The 22,265-nt window shown below is 49.2% G+C and overlaps 1 protein-coding gene across 1 annotated transcript in view; it reads right to left on the reverse strand.

Annotated features, from left to right (window-relative positions):
- The window catches only part of nin (ninein (GSK3B interacting protein)), a 114,718-nt gene that overhangs the window by 44,251 nt on the left and 48,202 nt on the right, over nt 1-22,265 (reverse strand). The window contains exons 7-11 of the mRNA XM_065004383.1: nt 7,791-7,836; nt 6,420-6,595; nt 5,955-6,101; nt 5,249-5,407; nt 4,601-4,737 (exon numbers count right to left, since the gene is read on the reverse strand). Of these exons, the coding sequence (XP_064860455.1) occupies nt 4,601-4,737; nt 5,249-5,407; nt 5,955-6,101; nt 6,420-6,595; nt 7,791-7,836 (665 nt within the window). The remainder of the gene's footprint in view (nt 1-4,600; nt 4,738-5,248; nt 5,408-5,954; nt 6,102-6,419; nt 6,596-7,790; nt 7,837-22,265) is intronic.

A 22,265-nucleotide genomic window follows, 5' to 3' on the forward strand; every position in this document is an offset into this window, starting at 1 on the left:
CCCTCCGGCGTGTTACGGTCACTCTACTACCGCTCCTGCCCCTCCGGCGTTCGCGTGTTACGGTCACTCTACTACCGCTCCTGCCCCTCCGGCGTCTGCGTGTTACGGTCACTCTACTACCGCTCCTGCCCCTCCGGCGTTCGCGTGTTACGGTCACTCTACTACCGCCTCCGGCGTTCGTGTGTTACGGTCACTCTACTACTGCTCCTGCCCCTCCGGCGTCTGCGTGTTACGGTCACTCTACTACCGCTCCTGCCCCTCCGGCGTCCGCGTGTTACGGTCACTCTACTACCGCTCCTGCCCCTCCGGCGTCTGCGTGTTACGGTCACTCTACTACCACTCCTGCCCCTCCGGCGTGTTACGGTCACTCTACTACCGCTCCTGCCCCTCCGGCGTTCGTGTGTTACGGTCACTCTACTACTGCTCCTGCCCCTCCGGCGTCTGCGTGTTACGGTCACTCTACTACCGCTCCTGCCCCTCCGGCGTCCGCGTGTTACGGTCACTCTACTACCGCTCCTGCCCCTCCGGCGTCTGCGTGTTACGGTCACTCTACTACCACTCCTGCCCCTCCGGCGTGTTACGGTCACTCTACTACCGCTCCTGCCCCTCCGGCGTTCGCGTGTTACGGTCACTCTACTACCGCTCCTGCCCCTCCGGCGTTCGCGTGTTACGGTCACTCTACTACCGCTCCTGCCCCTCCGGCGTGTTACGGTCACTCTACTACCGCTCCTGCCCCTCCGGCGCTCGCGTGTTACGGTCACTCTACTACCGCTCCTGCCCCTCCGGCGTTCGCGTGTTACGGTCACTCTACTACCGCTCCTGCCCCCTCCGGCGTTCGCGTGTTACGGTCACTCTACTACCGCTCCTGCCCCTCCGGCGTTCGCATGTTACGGTCACTCTACTACCGCTCCTGCCCCTCCGGCGTGTTACGGTCACTCTACTACCGATCCTGCCCCTCCGGCGTGTTACGGTCACTCTACTACCGCTCCTGCCCCTCCGGCGTTCGCGTGTTACGGTCACTCTACTACCGCTCCTGCCCCTCCGGCGTCTGCGTGTTACGGTCACTCTACTACCGCTCCTGCCCCTCCGGCGTTCGCGTGTTACGGTCACTCTACTACCGCTCCTGCCCCTCCGGCGTCTGCGTGTTACGGTCACTCTACTACCGCTCCTGCCCCTCCGGCGTCTGCGTGTTACGGTCACTCTACTACCGCTCCTGCCCCCTCCGGCGTCTGCGTGTTACGGTCACTCTACTACCGCTCCTTCCCCTCCGGCGTCTGCGTGTTACGGTCACTCTACTACCGCTCCTGCCCCTCCGGCGTTCGCGTGTTACGGTCACTCTACTACCGCTCCTGCCCCTCCGGCGTTCGCGTGTTACGGTCACTCTACTACCGCTCCTGCCCCTCCGGCGTTCGCGTGTTACGGTCACTCTACTACCGCTCCTTCCCCTCCGGCGTGTTACGGTCACTCTACTATCGCTCCTGGCCCTCCGGCGCTCGCGTGTTACGGTCACTCTACTACCGCTCCTGCCCCTCCGGCGTTCGCGTGTTACGGTCACTCTACTACCGCTCCTGCCCGCTCCGGCGTTCGCGTGTTACGGTCACTCTACTACCGCTCCTGCCCCTCCGGCGTTCGCATGTTACGGTCACTCTACCGCTCCTGCCCCTCCTGTCCCCTCCGATCCTGCGTGTTACGGTCACTCTACTACCCTCCTGCCCCTCCGGGGCGTGTTACGGTCACTCTACTACCGCTCCTGCCCCTCCGGCGTTCGCGTGTTACGGTCACTCTACTACCGCTCCTGCCCCTCCGGCGTTCGCGTGTTACGGTCACTCTACTACCGCTCCTGCCCCTCCGGCGTCTGCGTGTTACGGTCACTCTACTACCGCTCCTGCCCCTCCGGCGTGTTACGGTCACTCTACTACCGCTCCTGCCCCTCCGGCGTTCGCGTGTTACGGTCACTCTACTACCGCTCCTGCCCCTCCGGCGTCTGCGTGTTACGGTCACTCTACTACCGCTCCTGCCCCTCCGGCGTTCGCGTGTTACGGTCACTCTACTACCGCTCCTGCCCCTCCGGCGTCTGCGTGTTACGGTCACTCTACTACCGCTCCTGCCCCTCCGGCGTCTGCGTGTTACGGTCACTCTACTACCGCTCCTGCCCCCTCCGGCGTCTGCGTGTTACGGTCACTCTACTACCGCTCCTGCCCCTCCGGCGTCTGCGTGTTACGGTCACTCTACTACCGCTCCTGCCCCTCCGGCGTTCGCGTGTTACGGTCACTCTACTACCGCTACCGCTCCTGCCCCTCCGGCGTCTGCGTGTTACGGTCACTCTACTACCGCTCCTGCCCCTCCGGCGTCGGTCACTCTACTACCGCTCCTGCCCCTCCGGCGTTCGCGTGTTACGGTCACTCTACTACCGCTCCTGCCCCTCCGGCGTTCGCGTGTTACGGTCACTCTACTACCGCTCCTGCCCCTCCGCGTCGCGTTACGGTCACTCTACTACCGCTCCTGCCCCTCCGGCGCTCGCGTGTTACGGTCACTCTACTACCGCTCCTGCCCCTCCCGGCGTTCGCGTGTTACGGTCACTCTACTACCGCTCCTGCCCCTCCGGCGTTCGCGTGTTACGGTCACTCTACTACCGCTCCTGCCCCTCCGGCGTTCGCGTGTTACGGTCACTCTACTACCGCTCCTGCCCCTCCGGTCACTCTACTACCGATCCTGCCCCTCCGGCGTGTTACGGTCACTCTACTACCGCTCCTGCCCCTCCGGCGTTCGTGTGTTACGGTCACTCTACTACCGCTCCTGCCCCTCCGGCGTTCGCGTGTTACGGTCACTCTACTACCGCTCCTTTCCCTCCGGCGTTCGCGTGTTACGGTCACTCTACTACCGCTCCTGCCCCTCCGGCGTCTGCGTGTTACAGTCACTCTACTACCGCTCCTGCCCCTCCGGCGTTCGTGTGTTACGGTCACTCTACTACCGCTCCTGCCCCTCCGGCGTTCGCGTGTTACGGTCACTCTACTACCGCTCCTGCCCCTCCGACGTGTTACGGTCACTCTACTACCGCTCCTCCCCCTCCGGCGTCTGCGTGTTACGGTCACTCTACTACCGCTCCTGCCCCTCCGGCGTTCGCGTGTTACGGTCACTCTACTACCGCTCCTGCCCCTCCGGCGTTCGCGTGTTACGGTCACTCTACTACCGCTCCTGCCCCTCCGGCGTGTTACGGTCACTCTACTACCGCTCCTGCCCCTCCGGCGTTCGCGTGTTACGGTCACTCTACTACCGCTCCTGCACCTCCGGCGTGTTACGGTCACTCTACTACCGCTCCTGCCCCTCCGGCGTTCGCGTGTTACGGTCACTCTACTACCGCTCCTGCCCCTCCGGCGTTCGCGTGTTACGGTCACTCTACTACCGCTCCTGCCCCTCCGGCGTGTTACGGTCACTCTACTACCGCTCCTGCCCCTCCGGCGTTCGCGTGTTACGGTCACTCTACTACCGCTCCTCCCCCTCCGGCGTGTTACGGTCACTCTACTACCGCTCCTGCCCCTCCGGCGTTCTCGTGTTACGGTCACTCTACTACCGCTCCTGCCCCTCCGGCGTTCGCGTGTTACGGTCACTCTACTACCGCTCCTGCCCCTCCGGCGTGTTACGGTCACTCTACTACCGCTCCTGCCCCTCCGGCGTTTGTGTGTCACGGTCACTCTACTACCGCTCCGGCCCCTCCGGCGTTGCCGGTTTACCGACCACCGTTCCTGGGATCCATCGTTCCATCATTACGCACACCTGGCATCATTCATTACTCGTATCGTGAGGCACACCTGGACTCCCATTACCTCACTTATTACCTCACCTCTTACCCAGTCAGTATTGTTTATGTGTTTCATGTCTATACGATACTCGTGTTTGTTATATTGTTTCGATGTTTCCGTTGATTATTAAACTTTCCGACAAGTAACTCTTGCACTATTCTTGTCATACTAGCTTGTGACTGTTGATGGTGACTTAGAGAGAAAGTGTACTTACTAAGCCTGAGATATGTGGTTATACCACCTAGCTGTCTGTAAGTCGCTCTGGATAAGAGCTAAATGACTGAAATGCTGTAAATGTGTGAGTGTGTAAATGCATTTCACTCAGACTGTCAGCATCAGTGTAGGTTTCTACTCATACTTCCAGTAGGTACTGATCTCAGCCTTAAAGCTGGCCAGTAGGTACTGATATCAGCCTTAAAGCTGGCCAGTAGGTATCTCCTCATACTCACAGTAGGTATCTGATCTCAGCCTTAAAGCTGGCCAGTAGGTATCTCCTCATACTCACAGTAGGTATCTGATCTCAGCCTTAAAGCTGGCCAGTAGGTATCTCCTCATACTCACAGTAGGTATCTGATATCAGCCTTAAAGCTGGTCAGTAGGTATCTGATCTCAGCCTTAAAGCTGGCCAGTAGGTATCTGATATCAGCCTTAAAGCTAACCAGTAGGTATCTCCTCATACTCACAGTAGGTATCTGATCTCAGCCTTAAAGCTGGCCAGTAGGTATCTCCTCATACTCACAGTAGGTACTGTATCTGATCTCAGACTTAAAGCTGGCCAGTAGGTATCTCCTCATACTCACAGTAGGTATCTGATCTCAGCCTTAAAGCTGGCCAGTGCAGCCTGGTGGATCCCATTCTTAGTGACGAGGAGCTCGTTCTCCAGAGCCACAGTCAGCTCCCTGAGGTTCACTTTTCCCTCCAGGTCAAAATCCAAGGCCTACAACACAAACATAGACAGACACATACACAGTGTCAACATCTCAAGCCTCCCTCCCTCTCTACCTCCCTGCCTCTCTATCTCCCTGCCTCTCTATCTCCCTCCCTCCCTCCCTTTCTCTCTACCTCCCTCCCCCCTCTCTACCTCCCTCCCTACCTTTCTCTCTACCTCCCTCCCCCTCTCTACATCCCTCTCTCTCTACCTCCCTCCCTCTCTCTCTACCTTTCTCTCTACCTCCCTCCCTCACTCTCTACCTTTCTCTCTACCTTCCTCCCTCCCTCTCTCTCTACCTTTCTCTCTACCTCCCTCCCTCTCTCTCTACCTTTCTCTCTACCTTCCTCCCTCCCTCTCTCTCTACCTTTCTCTCTACCTCCCTCCCTCTCTCTCTACCTTTCTCTCTACCTCCCTCCCTCCCTCTCTCTACCTCCCTCCCTCCCTCTCTTTACCTCCCTCCCTCCCTCTCTACCGTTCTACCTCCCTACCTCCAGAATGAGAGGTAACATGTTATCACCTGTAGAATCTCTGGGCTGTTCTCGATGCCCTCCTCCATCCAGACATCCAGGATGTCCTCAGCAGGAGCGGATCCTGTCCCATCGTCCAGAGTGGAGAACAGACGCATCCCGATGGTGCTCGTCATAGCGCTGGTTCTACGGCCCGTCTCATCGAATGGCTGCAAGGAGAGATGGGGAACACCTCATAAATATTACCAGATACTATAGCAAGATACTCTATGTGTACTTGTCATTGCATTAGTGTGTGGCAGTATCTATTTTAATTGTCTAATACATGCATTCATTCACTTGTTAGTACATTCATTCAATAATTGATTCATTAATTTGTTAGTTCATTCATTCAATAATTGATTCATTAATTTGTTAGTTCATTCATTCACTAATTGATTCATCCATTTTTTTGTTCATTCATTCAATAATTGATTCATTCATTTGTTAGTTCATTCATTCACTAATTGATTCATTAATTTGTTAGTACATTCATTCAATAATTGATTCATTAATTTGTTAGTTCATTCATTCAATAATTGATTCATCCATTTATTAATTCAAGAGTGATTCTAAACAGGAAATATTGTAACACCGTTTCCAGCATGTTTAAAACATTTTTTAAAATCAGGAGTTTGGAAAAAAATCACTAAAATGTGGTACCGATGTCTAGCTTTGACATGAGAACTAGACCTAAAATGGTGAGCTTCACTGTACCTGTGAGGAGTGTAGTCTTTTGAGCTGTCTGTAAGGTGTGGAGGCAGACGGGGTGGGGGGCTTGGCATGGTTCAGAACCCAGGAAGTAAACGCCTGAACGCTCATGACCTCATCACCACTTAGAACCTGGAGGACATCCTCCGTCACCTGGAGACAAAAAAATAAACAACAATCAGAAACATTTCCCAGCATCTACTCAGACTCTCAGACCTCCACTTGGGGTTATGTCCAAAATAGGCCGTCGTTGAAAATAAGAATTAGTTCTGAACTGACTTGCCTAGTTAAATAAAGGTCAAATAAAATAAAAATTGCAGATCGGCAAACATGGAAGGATTAGGGCCAAGAGGATGGGATGAGGAGTAAATTGGGACCAGCTGAGCCCAAAAATGAACTTTGGTTGAATCCAAAATGGCACCCTATTCCACACTATAAAGATAAGGGTACCATTACAGACTCTTTCCCCACCTCCAGGCCCAGGTGGTCACAGAGAGCCAGTAGCTCATGGTGGCTGGCACATCCATCCCAAGGCATAGTCAGCTCCTCGCAGGCCTCCCGAAACCTCTCCTCCTGGTGGTCTGAGAGGGGTGTGATAGAGCCCCGTGGGGTAGAGGGTTCATCAGGGTTCCACAGGTGCAGCTGGCCTACACACACACACACACACACACACACACACACACACACACACACACACACACACACACACACACACACACACACACACACACACACACACACACACGCGTTGAATGTCCTCCATCTCACTCCTATGATCAGGATCAGTTCTACTTTGTTTTTATTTATTTATGTTCTCCCTAATTTCAGGATATCCAAATTGTAGTTACAGTCTTGTCTCATCGCTGCAACTGCCCTACGGACTGGGGGAGAGGCGAAGGTCGAGAGCCGTGCATCCTCCGAAACACAGCCCTGCCAAGCCGCACTGCTTCTTAACACACTGCTCGCTTAACCCGGAAGCCAGCCGCACCAATGTGTCGGAGGAAACACCATCTAGCTGGCGACCGAAGTCAGGTTTCCCGGTCGTGGCTGGCTGTGTTACAGCCTGGGATCGAACCTGGGTCTGTAGTGACGCCTCAAGCACTGCAGGAGGCCTGGGGTCGGGGGGCCTGGGGTCGGGAGGCCTGGGGTCGGGGGGCCTGGGGTCGGGAGGCCTGGGGTCGGGGGGCCTGGGGTCAGTTCTACTTAATAGTGGAGTTTTAGTTGACTTTTCTAAATTCAAATGGAAATGACCCCAAAGCTGACTAGTGTCAGTGGGGATAAACAATACATGTACAGGATACAGCGGGTGTCAACAGTAGAGTGAAACGCTGACTTTAAGCTTTTCCTTAAATGCAGTAACTTTACAATAAATACAGTAACTCTGCAGTTATTGTAATTGTTTTGCATTTATTGTAAAGTTACTAAATGTATTGTAAAGTTGTTGCATTTATTGTAAACACTTTACAATAAATGCAGTAACTTTACAATAAATGCAACAACTTTACAATAAATGCAGTAACTTTACAATAAATGCAGTAACTTTACAATAAATGCAGTAACTTTACAATAAATGCAGTAACTTTACAATAAATGCAGTAACTTTACAATAAATGCAGTAACTTTACAATAAATGCAGTAACTTTACAATAAATGCAGTAACTTTACAATAAATGCAGTAACTTTACAATAAATGCAGTAACTTTACAATAAATGCAGTAACTTGACAATAAATGCAGTAACTTTACAATAAATGCAGTAACTTTACAATAAATGCAGTAACTTTACAATAAATGCAGTAACTTTACAATAAATGCAGTAACTTTATCGTATCTTTACACCCACCTTCTGCCTCGTACTCTTCCGTTCCGGTTTCATGAGCATTCCAGCGCTGTTGGAGGAGGTAACAACAGCGTTAGTAAACCATCGCATTAAAACACCCAGACAAGACAACCTACTTTGTCGTGTGCTAGTCAGCAGTCTTCAAAACACTGCTCTCTCTCCGTGGGGGGGGGGGGGGTAGGTAGGAGCAGGCGGGGTGTCCAACCAATAGGACAACAGAGCTATTGTGACGGCAGAGGCCCCTCTGATGGTCAAAGGTGAAGCTAGAGATGGTAAAACATAACAGAGAATTAAAGAGAGAGACCGATCCCAAGTTGATTAAACACCCTCACAGTTGTCTTACTATGTTTCTCTCTCTCTCTCTAAACCCTCTTTTATTCAGTCTTTTTCGTAATCTATTTTAAGGACAATTCTCCAAGAGAGCCTATATTGACAACAAAAAACGTTAAATTTTGACTTGCACAATCTACATCATAGATGTATGCTGCAAAAAATATAACGTCACTTTTTACAAACTAAAAGAGTCAAATTGTTTGTGATAATAAATATGGTAAATAGCAGAATAATAATCCTCAAGTCCCCATATTTTTTGGTTTTTGTCTGAAGGGTGAGACCAGGAAAGGGGGTTACTGGAGCGTAGTGATCTATCGCGCTCAATCCCAGAGACAGTAATCAGGCGTCCAAGACATCTATTGCCTGGGAGGGAAACACAGTGAAGGAATGAAGAACAGATGGCTCTCTCTTCAACTCTCTATTCTATCACTGGGTATATAGGCATCTGTGAGGGAGGGGTGAAGCTCATTGTTCCTCTGCCAGACCCCTAAAAAAAGCCCCTCCCAGATCAGGAAGAGCCCCCTGACCCTTCCCCATCTGCTGGTGCACCAGGCTGGAGAGGCTGGGCATTGTTCATCCCAAATGGCACCCAAGGCTCTGGTGAAAAGTAGTGCACTATGTAGGATGAAAGGTAGTGCACTATGTAGGATGAAAAGTAGTGCACTATGTAGGATGAAAGGTAGTGCACTATGTAGGATGAAAGGTAGTGCACTATGTAGGATGAAAGGTAGTGCACTATGTAGGATGAAAGGTAGTGCACTATGTAGGATGAAAGGTAGTGCACTATGTAGGATGAAAGGTAGTGCACTATGTAGGTTGAAAGGTAGTGCACTATGTAGGATGAAAAGTAGTGCACTATGTAGGATGAAAAGTAGTGCACTATGTAGGATGAAAGGTAGTGCACTATGTAGGATGAAAGGTAGTGCACTATGTAGGATGAAAAGTAGTGCACTATGTAGGATGAAAAGTAGTGCACTATGTAGGGGATTGGGTCCCACTACATAGACATTACAGTCATTTTAGCAGACTCTCTTATCCGGAGCGACTTACAGAAGCATTTAGGGTTGAGTGCCTTGTTCAAGGGCACAGACATATTTTTTTCCACCTAGTCGGCTAAGGATTCAAACCTTTCGGTTACCGGGCCAACGCTCTTAGCCACTAGGCTGCCGGCAGTCCTGTGGTGAAACAATCCCAGATTAGTCAGACTCCCGGAACGCTGTGTTCCTCGTCAGTGTCTCACAATGTTTGACACGGGTGGTGAAATGATGACACAAAGCATAATACTAACCTCCAGAGAGCAGTATGACAATACTAACCTCCAGAGAGCAGTATGACAATACTAACCTCCAGAGAGCAGTACGGTAATACTAACCTCCAGAGAGCAGTACGGTAATACTAACCTCCAGAGAGCAGTATGATAATACTAACCTCCAGAGAGCAGTACGGTAATACTAACCTCCAGAGAGCAGTATGATAATACTAACCTACAGAGAGCAGTACGGTAATACTAACCTCCAGAGAGCAGTATGATAATACTAACCTCCAGAGAGCAGTATGATAATACTAACCTCCAGCTACAGAGAGCAGTATGACAATACTAACCTCCAGAGAGCAGTATGATAATACTAACCTCCAGAGAGCAGTACGGTAATACTAACCTCCAGAGAGCAGTACGGTAATACTAACCTACAGAGAGCAGTATGATAATACTAACCTCCAGAGAGCAGTATGATAATACTAACCTCCAGCTACAGAGAGCAGTATGACAATACTAACCTACAGAGAGCAGTATGATAATACTAACCTCCAGAGAGCAGTATGATAATACTAACCTCCAGAGAGCAGTATGATAATACTAACCTCCAGCTACAGAGAGCAGTATGACAATACTAACCTACAGAGAGCAGTATGATAATACTAACCTCCAGCTACAGAGAGCAGTATGACAATACTAACCTCCAGCTACAGAGAGCAGTATGACAATACTAACCTCCAGCTACAGAGAGCAGTACGGTAATACTAACCTCCAGAGAGCAGTACGGTAATACTAACCTACAGAGAGCAGTATGATAATACTAACCTCCAGAGAGCAGTACGGTAATACTAACCTCCAGAGAGCAGTATGATAATACTAACCTCCAGCTACAGAGAGCAGTATGATAATACTAACCTACAGCTACAGAGAGCAGTATGACAATACTAACCTCCAGAGAGCAGTATGATAATACTAACCTCCAGCTACAGAGAGCAGTATGATAATACTAACCTACAGAGAGCAGTATGATAATACTAACCTCCAGAGAGCAGTATGATAATACTAACCTCCAGCTACAGAGAGCAGTATGATAATACTAACCTCCAGCTACAGAGAGCAGTATGACAATACTAACCTCCAGCTACAGAGAGCAGTATGATAATACTAACCTCCAGAGAGCAGTACGGTAATACTAACCTCCAGAGAGCAGTACGGTGATACTAACCTACAGAGAGCAGTATGATAATACTAACCTCCAGCTACAGAGAGCAGTATGATAATACTAACCTCCAGAGAGCAGTATGGTAATACTAACCTCCAGCTACAGAGAGCAGTATGGTAATACTAACCGCCAGCTACAGAGAGCAGTATGATAATACTAACCTCCAGAGAGCAGTATGGTAATACTAACCTCCAGCTACAGAGAGCAGTACGGTAATACTAACCTACAGAGAGCAGTACGGTAATACTAACCTCCAGAGAGCAGTATGGTAATACTAACCTCCAGCTACAGAGAGCAGTATGGTAATACTAACCGCCAGCTACAGAGAGCAGTATGACAATACTAACCTCCAGCTACAGAGAGCAGTATGATAATACTAACCTCCAGAGAGCAGTATGATAATACTAACCTCCAGCTACAGAGAGCAGTATGATAATACTAACCTCCAGCTACAGAGAGCAGTATGATAATACTAACCTCCAGCTACAGAGAGCAGTACGGTAATACTAACCTCCAGCTACAGAGAGCAGTACGGTAATACTAACCTCCAGAGAGCAGTATGATAATACTAACCTCCAGAGAGCAGTATGATAATACTAACCTCCAGAGAGCAGTACGGTAATACTAACCTCCAGAGAGCAGTATGATAATACTAACCTCCAGAGAGCGTATGACAATACTAACCTAGACCGGTAATCCAGCTACAGAGAGCAGTACGGTAATACTAACCTCCAGAGAGCAGTACGGTAATACTAACCTCCAGAGAGCAGTATGATAATACTAACCTCCAGAGAGCAGTATGATAATACTAACCTCCAGAGAGCAGTACGGTAATACTAACCTCCAGCTACAGAGAGCAGTATGATAATACTAACCTCCAGAGAGCAGTATGACAATACTAACCTCCAGAGAGCAGTATGGTAATACTAACCTCCAGCTACAGAGAGCAGTACGGTAATACTAACAGAGAGCTTCAGCTACAGAGAGCAGTATGACAATACTAACCTCCAGCTACAGAGAGCAGTATGATAATACTAACCTCCAGCTACAGAGAGCAGTATGATAATACTAACCTCCAGAGAGCAGTATGATAATACTAACCTCCAGCTACAGAGAGCAGTATGATAATACTAACCTCCAGAGAGCAGTATGATAATACTAACCTCCAGCTACAGAGCAGTATGATAATACTAATGATAATACTAACCTCCAGCTACAGAGAGCAGTACGGTAATACTAACCTCCAGCTACAGAGAGCAGTACGGTAATACTAACCTCCAGAGAGCAGTATGATAATACTAACCTCCAGAGAGCAGTATGATAATACTAACCTCCAGAGAGCAGTATGATAATACTAACCTCCAGAGAGCAGTACGGTAATACTAACCTCCAGCTACAGAGAGCAGTACGGTAATACTAACCTCCAGAGAGCAGTACGGTAATACTAACCTCCAGAGAGCAGTATGATAATACTAACCTCCAGAGAGCAGTATGATAATACTAACCTCCAGAGAGCAGTACGGTAATACTAACCTCCAGAGAGCAGTATGATAATACTAACCTCCAGAGAGCAGTATGACAATACTAACCTCCAGAGAGCAGTACGGTAATACTAACCTCCAGCTACAGAGAGCAGTACGGTAATACTAACCTTCAGCTACAGAGAGCAGTATGACAATACTAACCTCCAGCTACAGAGAGCAGTATGATAATACTAACCTCCAGCTACAGAGAGCAGTATGATAATACTAACCTCCAGAGAGCAGTATGATAATACTAACCTCCAGCTACAGAGAGCAGTATGATAATACTAACCTCCAGAGAGGTCTAGCAGGGCAGAAATTTGACGAAACTGACTTGTTGGGTAAAGTGCCACGAAAGTCACTGAGTTCTTCAGTAAGGCCATTCTACTGACAATGTTTGTCTATGGAGATTGCATGGCCATGTGCTCGATTTGATACACCTGTCAGCAACGGGTTTGTCTGAAATACACAAACTAGTTTCAAGGTCTGTCCACATACGGCTGTATATCTAGTGTCCGATCAAGATCAACCTTGCCATCGAGCAGCTTAAACCAGCACCTGCTACCAAGAGATAAGATCATCCCTAACCCCCTGGTCCCAGATCAGTTTGCGCCTTCTAACCAACTCCTACATTTATTGTCACGAGCCACTGGCAAAACAACACAAACAGATCTGGGACCAGGTAGATTATCCGAAACTAGAAGATCAAGCAGCTGACCAGGGTTACAGCAGCACATATTCTAACCATGCCTTATAACAGGGGGATTTAACCTTACAGGTTCATCATTGTGGGTTGAGTCACTGACGTGATCTGCCTGTCCGGGGTTGGCGCTCGCCCCTTGGGTTCGTGCCGTGGGGGAGATCTTCGTGGGCTATACTCGGATTTGTCTCAGGATAGTAAGTTGGTGGTTGAAGATATCCCTCTAGTGGTGTGGGGGCTGTGCTTTGGCAAAGTGGGTGAGGTTATATCCTGCCTGTTTGGCCTTGTCCCGGGGATGTCATCGGATGGGGCTACAGTGTCTCCTGACCCCTCCTGTCTCAGCCTCCAGTATTTATGCTGCAGTAGTTTATGTGTCGGGGGGCTAGGGTCAGTTTGTTATATCTGGAGTATTTCTCCTGTCTTATCCGGAGTCCTGTGTGAATTTAAGTATGCTCTCTCTAATTCTATCTCTTCTATTCTCTCTGTTTTTCTCTCTCTCTCTCTCTTGGAAGACCTGAGTCCTAGGACCATGCCTCAGGACTACCTGGCCTGATGACTCCTTGTTGTCCCCAGTCCACCTGGTCGTGCTGATGCTCCAGTTTCAACTGTTCTGCCAGCGGCTATGGAACCCTGACCTGTTCACCGGACGTGCTACATGTCCCAGACCTGCTGTTTTCAACTCTCTAGAGACAGCAGGAGCGGTAGAGATACTCTTAATGATCGGCTATGAAAAAGCCAACTGACATTTACTCCTGAGGTGCTGACTTGTTGCACCCTCGACAACTACTGTGATTATTATTATTTGACCATGCTGGTCATTTATGAACATTTGAACATCTTGGCCATGTTCTGTTATAATCTCCACCCGGCACAGCCAGAAGAGGACTGGCCACAACTCATAGCCTGGTTCCTCTCTAGGTTTCTTCCTAGGTTCTGGCCTTTCTATTGAGTTTTTCCTAGCCACCGTGCTTCTACACCTGCATTGCTTGCTGTTTGGGGGTTTTAGGCTGGGTTTCTGTACAAGCACTTTGAGATATCAGCTGATGTACGAAGGGCTTTATAAATACATGTGATTGGTTGATGGCCAAAAGCATGTCCCAGGCTAGATTTAATATGGCTTCCTAATCAAGGAAAATACTTTTCTTCTTGTGAGAGACATTGTAGGTGTTATTGTTGACAACCATGGAGAGAGTTATCGGAGAGCTGTTGTTGTTGCCAGTAGGTATATTTCACTGGTCTCCATAGCAACACCCACCTGTCCAGCAGGTATATTTCACTGGTCACCCCCAAAGCCAACACTTCCTTTGGCCGCCTTTCCTTTCAGTTCTCTGTTGCCAATGACTGGAACGAATGACAAAAATCTCTGAAGCTGGAGACTCTTATCTCCCTCACTAGCTTTAAGCACCAGCTGTCAGAGCAGCTCACAGATTACTGCACCCATACATAGCTCATCTATAATTTAGCCCAAACAACTACCTCTTTCCCTACTGTATTTATTTATTTATTTAGCTCCTTTGCACCCCATTATTTCTATCTCTACTTTGCACATTCTTTGATTGCAAATCTACCATTCCAGTGTTTTACTTGCTATATTGTATTTACTTCACCACCAAGGCCTTTTTTTGCCTTTACCTCCCTTATCTCACCTCATTTGCTCACATTGTATATAGACTTATTTTTCTATTGTATTATTGACTGTATGTTTTTTTTACTCCATGTGTAACTGCTGTGCTTTATCTTGGCCAGGTCGCAATTGTAAATGAGAACTTGTTCTCAACTTGCCTACCTGGTTAAATAAAGGTGTTCTCAACTTGCCTACCTGGTTAAATAAAGGTGTTCTCAACTAGCCTACCTGGTTAAATAAAGGTGTTCTCAACTAGCCTACCTGGTTAAATAAAGGTGTTCTCAACTTGCCTACCTGGTTAAATAAAGGTGTTCTCAACTAGCCTACCTGATTAAATAAAGGTGTTCTCAACTAGCCTACCTGGTTAAATAAAGGTGTTCTCAACTAGCCTACCTGGTTAAATAAAGGTGTTCTCAACTAGCCTACCTGGTTAAATAAAGGTGTTCTCAACTAGCCTACCTGGTTAAATAAAGGTGTTCTCAACTTGCCTACCTGGTTAAATAAAGGTGTTCTCAACTTGCCTACCTGGTTAAATAAAGGTGTTCTCAACTGGCCTACCTGGTTAAATAAAGGTGTTCTCAACTTGCCTACCTGGTTAAATAAAGGTGTTCTCAACTAGCCTACCTGGTTAAATAAAGGTGTTCTCAACTGGCCTACCTGGTTAAATAAAGGTGTTCTCAACTGGCCTACCTGGTTAAATAAAGGTGTTCTCAACTAGCCTACCTGGTTAAATAAAGGTGTTCTCAACTAGCCTACCTGGTTAAATAAAGGTGTTCTCAACTAGCCTACCTGGTTAAATAAAGGTGTTCTCCAACTAGCCTACCTGGTTAAATAAAGGTGTTCTCAACTAGCCTACCTGGTTAAATAAAGGTGTTCTCAACTAGCCTACCTGGTTAAATAAAGGTGTTCTCAACTAGCCTACCTGGTTAAATAAAGGTGTTCTCAACTAGCCTACCTGGTTAAATAAAGGTGTTCTCAACTAGCCTACCTGGTTAAATAAAGGTGTTCTCAACTAGCCTACCTGGTTAAATAAAGGTGTTCTCAACTAGCCTACCTGGTTAAATAAAGGTGTTCTCAACTAGCCTACCTGGTTAAATAAAGGTGTTCTCAACTAGCCTACCTGGTTAAATAAAGGTGTTCTCAACTAGCCTACCTGGTTAAATAAAGGTGTTCTCAACTAGCCTACCTGGTTAAATAAAGGTGTTCTCAACTAGCCTACCTGGTTAAATAAAGGTGTTCTCAACTAGCCTACCTGGTTAAATAAAGGTGTTCTCAACTGGCCGACCTGGTTAAATAAAGGTGTTCTCAACTGGCCTACCTGGTTAAATAAAGGTGTTCTCAACTAGCCTACCTGGTTAAATAAAGGTGTTCTCAACTAGCCTACCTGGTTAAATAAAGGTGTTCTCAACTAGCCTACCTGGTTAAATAAAGGTGTTCTCAACTAGCCTACCTGGTTAAATAAAGGTGAAATAAAAAATACATTTAAAAAAAGAGGAGAGTCCCATGTCTCTCTCCTCCTCTACCTCCATGTCTCTCTCTCTCTCCTCATTCATGTCTCTCTCTCTCTCCTCATTCATGTCTCTCTCTCTCTCCTCATCCATGTCTCTCTCTCCTCTCCCATGTCTCTCTCTCTCTCCTCATCCATGTCTCTCTCTCTCTCCTCATCCATGACTCTCTCTCTCTCCTCATCCATGTCTCTCTCTCCTCTCCCATGTCTCTCTCTCTCTCCTCATCCATGTCTCTCTCTCTCTCCTCATCCATGACTCTCTCTCTCTCCTCTCCCATGTCTCTCTCTCTCTCCTCTCCCATGTCTCTCTCTCTCTCCTCTCCCATGTCTCTCTCTCTCTCCTCTCCCATGTCTCTCTCTCTCTCCTCATCCATGTCTCTCTCTCTCTCCTCTCCCATGTCTCTCTCTCTCTCCTCATCCATGTCTCTCTCTCTCCTCATCCATGTCTCTCTCTCTCTCCTCTCCCATGTCTCTCTCTCTCCTCCTCTCCCATGTCTCTCTCTCTCTCCTCATCCATGTCTCTCTCTCTCCTCATCCATGTCTCTCTCTCTCTCCTCATCCATGTCTCTCTCTCTCTCCTCTCCCATGTCTCTCTCTCTCTCCTCATCCATGTCTCTCTCTCTCCTCATCCATGTCTCTCTCTCTCTCCTCATCCATGTCTCTCTCTCTCTCCTCTCCCATGTCTCTCTCTCTCTCCTCATCCATGTCTCTCTCTCTCTCCTCATCCATGTCTCTCTCTCTCTCCTCATCCATGTCTCTCTCTCTCTCCTCTCCCATGTCTCTCTCTCTCCTCATCCATGTCTCTCTCTCTCTCTCATCCATGTCTCTCTCTCTCTCCTCATCCATGTCTCTCTCTCTCTCCTCATCCATGTCTCTCTCTCTCTCCTCATCCATGTCTCTCTCTCTCTCCTCATCCATGTCTCTCTCTCTCTCCTCATCCATGTCTCTCTCTCTCTCCTCATCCATGTCTCTCTCTCTCTCTCCTCTCCCATGACTCTCTCTCTCTCCTCTCCTCTCTCTCTCTCTCATCCATGTCTCTCTCTCTCTCTCTCCTCATCCATGTCTCTCTCTCTCTCCTCATCCATGTCTCTCTCTCTCTCCTCATCCATGTCTCTCTCTCTCTCCTCATCCATGTCTCTCTCTCTCTCCTCATCCATGTCTCTCTCTCTCCTCATCCATGTCTCTCTCTCTCTCCTCATCCATGTCTCTCTCTCTCTCTCCTCTCCCATGTCTCTCTCTCTCTCCTCTCCCATGACTCTCTCTCTCTCTCTCCTCTCCTCATGACTCTCTCTCTCTCCTCATCCATGTCTCTCTCTCTCTCTCTCCCATGACTCTCTCTCTCTCTCATCCATGTCTCTCTCTCTCTCCTCATCCATGTCTCTCTCTCTCTCCTCTCCCATGACTCTCTCTCTCTCCTCATCCATGTCTCTCTCTCTCTCCTCATCCATGTCTCTCTCTCTCTCCTCTCCCATGACTCTCTCTCTCTCCTCATCCATGTCTCTCTCTCTCTCCTCTCCCATGACTCTCTCTCTCTCCTCATCCATGTCTCTCTCTCTCTCCCATGACTCTCTCTCTCTCCTCATCCATGTCTCTCTCTCTCTCCTCATCCATGTCTCTCTCTCTCTCCTCTCCCATGACTCTCTCTCTCTCCTCTCCCATGTCTCTCTCTCTCTCCTCATCCATGTCTCTCTCTCTCTCCTCATCCATGTCTCTCTCTCTCTCCTCATCCATGTCTCTCTCTCTCTCCTCATCCATGTCTCTCTCTCTCTCCTCATCCATGTCTCTCTCTCTCTCCTCTCCCATGACTCTCTCTCTCTCCTCTCCCATGTCTCTCTCTCTCTCCTCATCCATGTCTCTCTCTCTCTCCTCATCCATGTCTCTCTCTCTCTCCTCTCCCATGACTCTCTCTCTCTCCTCATCCATGTCTCTCTCTCTCTCCTCATCCATGTCTCTCTCTCTCTCCTCATCCATGACTCTCTCTCTCTCCTCATCCATGTCTCTCTCTCTCTCTCCTCATCCATGTCTCTCTCTCTCTCCTCTCCCATGTCTCTCTCTCTCTCCTCATCCATGTCTCTCTCTCTCCTCTCCCTCCCATGACTCTCTCTCTCTCCTCATCCATGTCTCTCTCTCTCTCCTCTCCCATGACTCTCTCTCTCTCCTCATCCATGTCTCTCTCTCTCTCCTCTCCCATGACTCTCTCTCTCTCCTCATCCATGTCTCTCTCTCTCCTCTCCCATGTCTCTCTCTCTCTCCTCATCCATGTCTCTCTCTCTCTCCTCTCCCATGTCTCTCTCTCTCTCTCCTCATCCATGTCTCTCTCTCCTCTCCCATGTCTCTCTCTCTCTCCTCATCCATGTCTCTCTCTCTCTCCTCCTCTACCTCCATGTCTCTCTCTCTCTCCTCTCCCATGACTCTCTCTCTCCTCTCCCATGACTCTCTCTCTCCTCCTCTACCTCCATGTCTCTCTCTCTCTCCTCTCCCATGACTCTCTCTCTCTCTCCCATGACTCTCTCTCTCCTCACCTCCATGTCTCTCTCTCTCTCTCTCTCCCATGTCTCTCTCTCTCCTCATCCATGTCTCTCTCTCTCCTCATCCATGTCTCTCTCTCTCTCCTCATCCATGTCTCTCTCTCTCTCCTCATCCATGTCTCTCTCTCTCTCCTCATTCATGTCTCTCTCTCTCTCCTCATCCATGTCTCTCTCTCCATGTCTCTCTCTCTCCTCATCCATGTCTCTCTCTCTCTCCTCATCCATGTCTCTCTCTCTCTCCTCATCCATGTCTCTCTCTCCTCTCCCATGTCTCTCTCTCTCCTCATCCATGTCTCTCTCTCTCTCCTCATCCATGTCTCTCTCTCCATGTCTCTCTCTCTCCTCATCCATGTCTCTCTCTCTCTCCTCATCCATGTCTCTCTCTCTCTCGTCTCCCATGTCTCTCTCTCTCTCCTCTCCCATGTCTCTCTCTCTCTCCTCATCCATGACTCTCTCTCTCTCCTCATCCATGTCTCTCTCTCTCTCCTCATCCATGTCTCTCTCTCTCTCCTCATCCATGTCTCTCTCTCTCTCCTCATCCATGTCTCTCTCTCTCTCCTCATCCATGTCTCTCTCTCTCTCCCTCATCCATGTCTCTCTCTCTCTCCTCTCCCATGTCTCTCTCTCTCTCCTCATCCATGTCTCTCTCTCTCCTCTCCATGTCTCTCTCTCTCTCCTCATCCATGTCTCTCTCTCTCCTCATCCATGTCTCTCTCTCTCTCCTCTCCCATGTCTCTCTCTCTCTCCTCATCCATGTCTCTCTCTCTCTCCTCATCCATGTCTCTCTCTCTCTCCTCATCCATGTCTCTCTCTCTCTCCTCTCCCATGTCTCTCTCTCTCTCCTCATCCATGTCTCTCTCTCTCTCTCATCTCATGTCTCTCTCCTCTCCTCATCCTCTCTCTCTCTCCTCATCCATGTCTCTCTCTCTCCCATGACTCTCTCTCTCCATGTCTCTCTCTCTCTCCTCATCCATGACTCTCTCTCTCCTCATCCATGTCTCTCTCTCTCTCCTCTCCCATGACTCTCTCTCTCTCCTCATCCATGTCTCTCTCTCTCCTCATCCATGTCTCTCTCTCTCTCCTCATCCATGTCTCTCTCTCTCTCTCCCATGTATCTCTCTCTCTCCTCATCCATGTCTCTCTCTCTCTCCTCATCCATGTCTCTCTCTCTCTCCTCATCCATGTCTCTCTCTCTCTCCTCATCCATGTCTCTCTCTCTCTCCTCTCCCATGACTCTCTCTCTCTCCTCTCCCATGTCTCTCTCTCTCTCCTCATCCATGACTCTCTCTCTCTCCTCATCCATGTCTCTCTCTCTCTCCTCTCCCATGTCTCTCTCTCTCTCCTCATCCATGTCTCTCTCTCTCTCCTCATCCATGTCTCTCTCTCTCCTCTCCCATGACTCTCTCTCTCTCCTCATCCATGTCTCTCTCTCTCCTCATCCATGTCTCTCTCTCTCTCCTCTCCCATGACTCTCTCTCTCTCCTCATCCATGTCTCTCTCTCTCTCCTCCCATGACTCTCTCTCTCTCCTCATCCATGTCTCTCTCTCTCTCCTCTCCCATGACTCTCTCTCTCTCCTCATCCATGTCTCTCTCTCTCTCCTCATCCATGTCTCTCTCTCTCTCTCTCTCCATGACTCTCTCTCTCTCCTCTCCCATGTCTCTCTCTCTCCTCATCCATGACTCTCTCTCTCTCCTCATCCATGTCTCTCTCTCTCTCCTCATCCATGTCTCTCTCTCTCTCCTCATCCATGTCTCTCTCTCTCTCCTCATCCATGTCTCTCTCTCTCTCCTCTCCCATGACTCTCTCTCTCTCTCTCCCATGTCTCTCTCTCTCTCCTCATCCATGACTCTCTCTCTCTCCTCATCCATGTCTCTCTCTCTCTCCTCTCCCATCCACTCTCTCTCTCTCCTCATCCATGTCTCTCTCTCTCTCCTCATCCATGTCTCTCTCTCTCCTCTCCATGACTCTCTCTCTCTCCTCATCCATGTCTCTCTCTCTCTCTCCTCATCCATGTCTCTCTCTCTCTCCTCTCCCATGACTCTCTCTCTCTCCTCATCCATGTCTCTCTCTCTCTCTCTCCCATGACTCTCTCTCTCTCCTCATCCATGTCTCTCTCTCTCTCCTCTCCCATGACTCTCTCTCTCTCCTCATCCATGTCTCTCTCTCTCTCCTCTCCCATGACTCTCTCTCTCTCCTCATCCATGTCTCTCTCTCTCTCCTCTCCCATGTCTCTCTCTCTCTCCTCATCCATGTCTCTCTCTCTCCTCTCCCATGACTCTCTCTCTCTCCTCATCCATGTCTCTCTCTCTCCCATGTCTCTCTCTCTCCTCATCCATGTCTCTCTCTCTCTCTCTCCTCTACCTCCATGTCTCTCTCTCTCTCCTCTCCCATGACTCTCTCTCTCCTCATCCATGACTCTCTCTCTCCTCCTCTACCTCCATGTCTCTCTCTCTCTCTCTCCCATGACTCTCTCTCTCTCTCTCTCCCATCACTCTCTCTCTCCTCCTCTACCTCCATGTCTCTCTCTCTCCTCTCCCATGTCTCTCTCTCTCTCCTCATCCATGTCTCTCTCTCTCTCCTCATCCATGTCTCTCTCTCTCTCCTCATCCATGTCTCTCTCTCTCCTCATCCATGTCTCTCTCTCTCTCCTCATTCATGTCTCTCTCTCTCCTCATCCATGTCTCTCTCCATGTCTCTCTCTCTCCTCATCCATGTCTCTCTCTCTCTCCTCATCCATGTCTCTCTCTCCTCTCCCATGTCTCTCTCTCTCCTCATCCATGTCTCTCTCTCTCTCCTCATCCATGTCTCTCTCTCCATGTCTCTCTCTCTCCTCATCCATGTCTCTCTCTCTCTCCTCATCCATGTCTCTCTCTCTCTCCTCATCCATGTCTCTCTCTCCTCTCCCATGTCTCTCTCTCTCCTCATCCATGTCTCTCTCTCTCTCCTCATCCATGTCTCTCTCTCTCTCCTCATCCAGGTCTCTCTCTCTCTCTCCTCATCCATGTCTCTCTCTCTCTCCTCATCCATGTCTCTCTCTCTCTCCTCATCCATGTCTCTCTCTCTCCTCATCCATGTCTCTCTCTCTCCTCATCCAGGTCTATCTCTCTCCTCCTCTCCCATGACTCTCTCTCTCTCCTCTCCCATGTCTCTCTCTCTCTCCTCATCCATGTCTCTCTCTCTCCTCATCCAGGTCTCTCTCTCTCTCCTCATCCAGGTCTCTCTCTCTCCTCCTCTCCCATGACTCTCTCTCTCTCCTCATCCATGTCTCTCTCTCTCTCTCTCCTCATCCATGTCTCTCTCTCTCTCCTCATCCATGTCTCTCTCTCCTCTCCCATGTCTCTCTCTCTCCTCATCCATGTCTCTCTCTCTCTCCTCATCCATGTCTCTCTCTCCATGTCTCTCTCTCTCCTCATCCATGTCTCTCTCTCTCTCCTCATCCATGTCTCTCTCTCTCTCCTCATCCATGTCTCTCTCTCTCTCTCCCATGTCTCTCTCTCTCCTCATCCATGTCTCTCTCTCTCTTCTCATCCATGTCTCTCTCTCTCTCATCCAGGTCTCTCTCTCTCTCTCCTCATCCATGTCTCTCTCTCTCCTCATCCATGTCTCTCTCTCTCTCCTCATCCATGTCTCTCTCTCTCTCCTCATCCAGGTCTCTCTCTCTCTCCTCATCCAGGTCTATCTCTCTCCTCCTCTCCCATGACTCTCTCTCTCCTCTCCCATGTCTCTCTCTCTCTCCTCATCCATGTCTCTCTCTCTCTCCTCATCCAGGTCTCTCTCTCTCTCC

This window comes from Oncorhynchus nerka, linkage group LG18 (genome assembly GCF_034236695.1).
Source record: "Oncorhynchus nerka isolate Pitt River linkage group LG18, Oner_Uvic_2.0, whole genome shotgun sequence".
Taxonomy (NCBI): domain Eukaryota; kingdom Metazoa; phylum Chordata; class Actinopteri; order Salmoniformes; family Salmonidae; genus Oncorhynchus; species Oncorhynchus nerka.